General features: G+C 53.0%; 1 protein-coding gene across 1 annotated transcript in view; it reads right to left on the bottom strand.

The window, feature by feature from the left end:
• Positions 1 to 533: 533 nt before the first annotated feature.
• TRANK1 (tetratricopeptide repeat and ankyrin repeat containing 1) overlaps positions 534 to 7265 on the bottom strand; it is a 97452-nt gene continuing 90720 nt past the window's right edge. Inside the window, exons 22-24 of the mRNA XM_053904040.1 lie at positions 3822 to 6871; positions 2626 to 2724; positions 534 to 1554 (exon numbers count right to left, since the gene is read on the bottom strand). Coding sequence (XP_053760015.1) covers positions 1454 to 1554; positions 2626 to 2724; positions 3822 to 6871 — 3250 coding nt within the window. The 3' untranslated portion in view covers positions 534 to 1453. The remainder of the gene's footprint in view (positions 1555 to 2625; positions 2725 to 3821; positions 6872 to 7265) is intronic.

Genomic DNA, 7265 nt, shown 5'->3' with positions numbered 1-7265 from the left:
ACCCATGGCAAAAGCTACAGAGCCACTGGGCATCAGGGCATGCACAAAGGGCTCTGAGACCATTCAACTCCCCTAAAGGGGAAACTGAGGCCCCACTGGGTTATGTAAATGAAGCTGCCACCCACATGATATGCATTTCTATCACTGCTGTTTTTCCATGTCACCGCCTCTGTCCCCCAGCAGACCCCGAGCTCTCACGGACTCAAGTGCCACATCCAGGCACTCAGTGATCTGACCACCCCAGGTTACACGGCTCAGTGGGGTCAGGAGAAGATTTGACCCCGGGTCTCCTGCCTCCCGGGGCAATGTTCTTGTTGGGGGCAGTCCCAATAGGCAGCAGTGACAAAACTCCCACAGTCCACACCCTAAACGCTCAGGAGACACAGGCAAGCCCTCAAGACACCGCAACCAGCTGTGAGTCCCCGGATGTCTTCATTTCAGAAGGCGTCAACCAGCTGGCCAGAGAGAACCAGCCCCAGGATCCACCCCTTGACTGAGTGGAGACCGGAAATAAGTCAACGGACAGCTCCACGTAAGAGAAATGATTTCACTTTATAAAAATGTGATAATACGGCAAGATTTGATTTTTTTTTTCCGGCAAGTGAAATTTATAAAAACCACCTGGAATAAAAATTAGAAACAAGGAAATAGAGTCATTTAGAAAGACGATAAAGAGAAAACGCTAAGCAGCAAAAGCAGCAGCAACACGGCGGGGGGGGAAGTTGGCTCTGCTGCGAGGACAGATCAGGGAAGGACCGACATAAGCCGAGCTTTCACACAGGCTGAGCTGGGGGGCAGGGCAGAGGGTGGGCAGGAAGCGTGAGCGGCACGAAGGCCTCCAGAATGGGACCATACGGATGGCCGCTGGCTCAGTGGGAGTTGGGGGTAAAGCAAAAGCCTCCTTCAACCAAGAAAGTGAGACACATAGGGCTACATACAAACACTTGTGGAATGTCTGCACCATAGCCAAGGCAGAGTTAGGACCGCCTCGGAGAGGCAGGCTGGGAATCCCCCACAACGCCCCCCAAGGCTTGCCTTCTAGGGCAAAGGTCCTGAGGCTCCCACCCATAGGACGCTGGGGAGTTCTTGACTACATTCTGAGGTAGTCTCACCATCACTCGCACAGGTAGCTGGAAATGGTCACAAAAAATGGGGAGAAGGAGGGCAGAAAAGTTGCACGGAGACAAGAGGCCGTAACAGAAGGGCCCTGGCTGTAAGCAGGTTCAGAGATGAGCAGAGGGTGGCCTGGGGGTAAGGAGTGGCCAGCAGAGGGCCTACGTGGACCCTGGGCACACGCAGCTCTTGTAACAAGAATAAAAATCAAAGGCATGGCTAGACTCCCCCTTTTAAGCTAATTTACATTCTTTCCCCCCCCCCCATCTGCCCCAGCACTCGGAATTCTAAGTCAGGATGGAATGTTCTGAAGGCTTAGGAGGCAGCAGCCGAGCGGACATTAGTATTTTCTCGGCTTTCCACCTTTCCGCGAACGCCTTCGAGGACGGAGTTCACCAAAGTCCTCGGCTTCATTTTCGTAATCATCTTCCTGGACAATACCTGTTTCAAAAGCCAAAAAGAAACAAACACAACACTGGGAACAAAGCACAGAACGGTGATTTTTTTTTTTTTTTCACACCACTGTAAAACAGAACGTGCTAATAAAACCTAATGTCTCTGTAATTGTTTTAAATTAAAGGGCAAAAAAGCCTGGGTCAGAGCCAAAGGAAACACCCTTCTCTAGAATTAAGTTCTTGTACAGGCTGGTGCCCCTGCCCTGATTTCAGAGGCCCTTTAAATGGCAAAGAAATCAAACAAAAACCCAAATTCAACCACAAACTCGAGTTGGTATGCCAGTCATCTCCCTTTTGAAACAATCACAAAAATCATGGTCCTGGCAGGGAATATATTCTAAGGATATTTTTCCCCGACACAGATATTTGGGCCAAGTCCCTTTTAGTCTTCCCCGGCTCTGGGGTCTAGATTTTCCAGTAGCATCTGGATTAGGAGGACCCACAGAAGGGCAATCTGGGGCATATGAAATATACGGACTAAGAAAAGATTAGGTCTGGCCAAGAGGGGGTGGCAGTTGGGATGGGCAAGAGGGATGATACAGAATTTGGCAAGATCGTTCTGTCAGGAGAGAAACCTGACTCACTCCGTACAAGCCCTTAACCCTCTAGGAAGGGGTGTGTAAGTCTCCCCTGTGATATTGTTTTGCTCACAAATGCGTTGGCGTTATATCCCCAAGGCCAGAACAGCGCTGACACAGACTAGGCCCTCAATAAATATTCGCGGACTTACATGAATGGTTGACAGAGGCGACCCTGTTTGCCAAAAGACGGCTCTTCAATACTTTGTCTACGCGTGGGAGTCACTGTATTGAGCATGAGTAGTGACTGGGTGTCATCGATAGGAGCCCATGAGCGGCACAAGAGATTTTGGAAAAAGCAACTAACATGAGCCCTCAGTCAGAGGGGGGAACTCAGATGTTACTCGACTCACTGGGGGAAGATGACCCTAGACAGTGAGTGGACGTTATAGGTGACCCCACTTCGCGTTGACCTGGGAATGAGCGGAACCAAGAGCCACGAGACCCAGAGCATCGCCCTGGGATAAAGGGCTCCTTACCTTCCTCATTTAAGTGGAGCTCTGCCTTCATCAGCCACGCCCGCGCATCCCTGACGGACGGGATCAGCATGTTGACCAAATGAGCCATCACCTCCTCTGCTACAGGAACCAAAGAACAAGGGCTCTGAGTGAAGGGGCTGCCGCAGGAACCAGACTAATCGGTACTAGAGCCAGAGCCCCTACCTCCCAAGGGCCGTCTGTGTGCTTCCTCTGAGGGGGACGACGGGATAAGGACCCACAGCCACCTTCTGCCACCTCAGACGTAAATTGCAATTAAATGCTAGCCTGACGCCATCACTGTGTGACGGTAGAGGCTGCCAACAGCAAACCTTTCAGGGAACCTCGTTCAGCATGTCATTAAACCCACAGTCGGCTGAGCATCGGACTTCGGCTCAGACCATGATCCTGCAGTTCACGAGTTCGACCCCTGTGTGGGGCTCTGCGCTGACAGCTCAGAGCTCGGAGCCTGCTTTGGATTCTGTGTCTCCCTCTCTCTCTGCCATTCCCGGCTCATGCTCTGTCTCTGTCTCTGTCCCTCCCCAAAATAAATAAACATCAAAATGTCCTTAAACCTTACACTGGAGTGTCTGGATGACAGAATGAGTTTTAAACACGAAACTTCACTTATTTGGTACATAACACGACTTGCACTCGGTGTTGCTAGGAAATCGCGAACAAGGAAGTTAGAGGAAATCGATTCAAAGGCCACATAAGAATTCTTACTGTTAAGGTCTCACGCCGGGTATGGTTTAAGAACCCTCCTAAAAAGGAAGAGACCAGCTATGCAGCCCCAGATCTTAGTCAAACGTTCAGAACAGAGTAGGTGCTCAAGAAATGGTCACTGGAGAACAGATCGGAAGCTTGAAGAGTTTCCTCGGGACGTTAAACGCCCTCCCTACGTCCTTGTCACAGAACTTGAAACGCCCTCCCGACGTCCTCGTCACAGAACTAGTGAGCAAGGCCCTCTCTTCTGTGTGGTGCCAGGGAAACCATCCCGACTCAAGATAACCACATGTTTTCAGTGGGGTGGGGTGGTTCAAATAATGGGGGTTTGCCGTGGTTTGAGAACACCCGCTCCTCACTTGTATTTCTGCCAACGTCAAGCTCTGTCATTCCCAGGACTTGATCTGACATGTGTTCTCAAAGCCTGGGTTCTGACACGCCCCCCCGGGCCCCCACTTCTGGGGACGCCTTACCGCCAGCCCAGGCCTTCCGCCTGTAGAGGTCCTCCACCGTATCCGAGACCTTCTTGATGTTCTCCTGGACCTTCCTCTGCAACATGTGGCTGTGCTCTTTGGAGCCCAGGTGACTGCGGATCCACACGCTCTGCTCAATGTCCTGCACCAGCAGCTTGCCTTCGTCGATGGCCGGGTCCACCTTCTCATGGAAAAATTCGAAGTACCTCTGGTAGGCCACCTGCTGCCTCTGATGGCTTTCCAGGTGGATGTGCTGCTCGTAAGACTCGCTGTTCTTCTCCGGACCCTCCTCATCTCCCGGCTCGGCCGTGGAAGGGGCCACGGCCTCCGCAGCTGCTCCTTCAAGTGCCTTCCCGGGGCCGAAATAGTTGTCAGGACCTCGGCTGAACTTCACCCCACACAGGTCACACTGGGTCCTGTCGATGTCGGCCTTCTTAAAGTTCCCGGCCCCGGGCTCCCTGGTCTCCTCTCGGAAGCACTCCGCCTGGGTGCTCACCCTTCTCCTCCAGCTGATGCACAAGGACACGACCAGGCACACCCTCCTCAACTTGCGCCGGACGGAAGCCTTCCGCTGCTTCCGGGAAAGAATGGCGGCGAGGATGGGGTCTCGGTCTTCCGATGCCAGCTCGTCCGTCTCGTCCTGACCGATCTCACACTCGGGGTCAGCAAGGTAGTCCGCGGGCTCCACGCTGGGCAGGCGGCTCAGTTTCACCTCCTCGTGGTAGAGGCCGCGGACCACGGGCCCTTTGGCGTGCGCGCTGTCCCACCGCCAGCAGCAGTCCATCAGGTACTCTTCGTCCCGCTCGAAGAGCAGGTCCCGCAGCGCCTCAGCCACCGACTTCACGTTGCCCGCCATCAACGCCCGCTTCGCCGCTTTCAGGAGCCTCTCGGGCACCCGGTCGGGGCAGTCCCTACTCATCAGCTGCAGCCTCGTCTGGATCTCCTGGAAGTGGCGGCACAGGAGAGGCTTGCAGTACGGCTGTAGGACCTCCTCGGCGTTGACCAGCATCACCAAGCACAGCACCAGGGTCCGCTCTGCCTCCCCGGACACCACACAGTCTATCTCACCGAAGGCGTCGAGCAGGACGTTGAAGTTCCCATTCTCTTGGCCGCAGAGCACCTTGACGAGGTAGGAGAGGTGGAACCGGAAATCCTGAATGGCTCTGGCCACGTCCTTAGGCTTGTATTCCTGAACGATGGAGAACACGTCCCCGGGCTCCCTGTCCTTCTTGCTGACCAGGAACTCCCAGTAGTGCAAGAGCGCGATGTAGCTCTTGGGGAGGCGGAGGATGGCGTTCTTCCGCAGGCGGGCCAGGACCACCCCGCAGTGGACGAACTGGAACTCCAACAGGGCCACCGTGTTTCCAATGCTGGGGATGAGCGGTTCCTTGCACCTCTTGACGAGGACGTTCATGAAACGGAAAAAGAGCCTCTTGTAGTCTTCTGGGTTCCTGTACACGTAGAACTGGTCGATGCAATTCTCCAGCAGCCGGATGAAGCACAGGTGGGTCTTCTCGGCACCGTCATCGTCCTTGTTGGGCGCCAACATGCCGAATTTTCCTTCTATTCCCTTCACCTTGCCGCCCCTCCCCCTGCCCCTTTCCTCCTTTTCAGCCTCTAGAGCTTTGAGTTCCCTGTTGTAGTTGTCCTCCTCCTGACGGAGCAGCTTTTCGAACTCCTCCGGATAGTTGGAGGAGACCAGGAACGCCTGCATGGCGTTCAGCCACAGGTCTGTAGACTCCCGGCGGCTTCGTGCCCTCTCGTTTTGAAACAGAAGACGGACGTACTCTTTCAGAGCTGCCCTGTACGACCGAAAGGATTTGTAGTTCGGTTTGAGGATCTCTTTGCAGGCCGTGGGGTTTTCTGACAACACTCTCTGGTGGAAATGCTTAGGGAAGAGGACGTTCAGGAAGGATTTGCAAAGGCCGTACATATAGCCAGACGAAACGTAATCGATTTCTTCGAGTTCCTCTGCTAAGATTTTAGGGAATACTTTCTTGGCTTCCAAAAGCAACCCGCTGATTGCCACCAAGTGTATCTTTGCCTGAACCAAACACTTGGCCTCGCAGCGCCGCAAGGGCCTGTGGAAATCTTTACAGTTTTCGACCTCACATTTCAGGCCCACGATAAACCTCACGCAGACGCCTGCGTAGGTCTTCCCAAGCAGGCTCTGCGTGATCTGACGCAGCCTGCTCAAAAGGTGTTTGTTGAGGGCCAGTTTCACCTGGTCGGTCGTTACCAAGAAACAGTCTTTTGTTTTCTTCTCTCTCAGGTTCACATCCAGGTCAAGAATGATTCTTGATATGGGTCCAGGGTCGTTCTGAGCTATCTGGCAATACTTGGCATCCACCTGAGAAATCCCAAAAAACTCGAAGCAAGACTTGACCATCTCCTTCTCGGCGTTGTTGGTCACTCTTTTGAGGGCCCTGACCAGATTGAGGAGGACTTCCAAGCCCCCCGGAGCCAGGGCCAGGACCTTCTCAGGCTCGACCTCACACTGGCTGGCAGCTTGGTAGAGTGCCTCCACCACTCCCGCCGAGTGATTGAGTGTGTCAAACTTGAAGAAGGCGTCCTTGAGCTTTTGAAAGTCTCTCAGGATTACCCCCTGAAGGAACTGGGCCTCGGCAATGCCGGCCAGCTGGTTGGTTTCATAGCAGAGGTCAAGAGCTTCTCTCAGAATGGCCTTGGTATGTTCCACGTCCGAATCCCTGGCCACATTGAGGCGGGCAGCCCCCAGCAGACACGAGGCCTGGAAGTCCTTGTCGGCAGTCAGCTGGGCAGCCTCCAACAGGCAGCCATGTTGCTTCATCAGCAAGGCGGCCTCTTCTCTCCGACCCTCCCCGTTCAGCAGGTCTGCAGCTTCCGCTAGCCGTCTGCGAGACTTCAGGAACACCAGCTGGTCTTCTATGTCCAGCTTCGAGAGGACCGCCATCATCTCCTTGATCTTGTTTGCATTCAGGTACTTTGCTGCGGCTTCCAGGTAAAACTGACCGGCAGAATAAGACAGCTTGGATATGGGAAGGGTCTTGGCCCTCAGCATTTCCTCGTACCTGCAATGACAGACGACCCAAATGTCAGCTCATTACCACCCAGGAGAAAATCTCCTCCAAGATACAGCACAGAGCAAGTCAGACACAAGTCCCACCCACGTGTAGATCTAAATTACAAAACAGGGCCTAAACTTATCCGGCATCTTTACGAGTGCTTCATTTCGCGGGGGTAAAATGAATTCTTTATTCTCCAAAGGAACGAAGCTTTCGTATGTTCAATTAATGAAATGTTACGGCGTGACCACCTAAGCAAATGGAAGTTAGGTTTGAAAGTCAGTCTGAGAATTTAAAGAAATAAAAGTAAATAAAATTTTGAGAAGAAAACTAAGTAGATAAATGAAAGTCAATCTGAAGGGCAACGATTATGCATAACCAAAATTATCCCTGTAGAAAA

Source organism: Panthera pardus, unplaced genomic scaffold, assembly GCF_024362965.1.
Source record: "Panthera pardus isolate Hobbes unplaced genomic scaffold, ASM2436296v1 HiC_scaffold_16, whole genome shotgun sequence".
NCBI lineage: Eukaryota > Metazoa > Chordata > Mammalia > Carnivora > Felidae > Panthera > Panthera pardus.
This window is presented reverse-complemented; position numbering and strand designations above follow the sequence as displayed.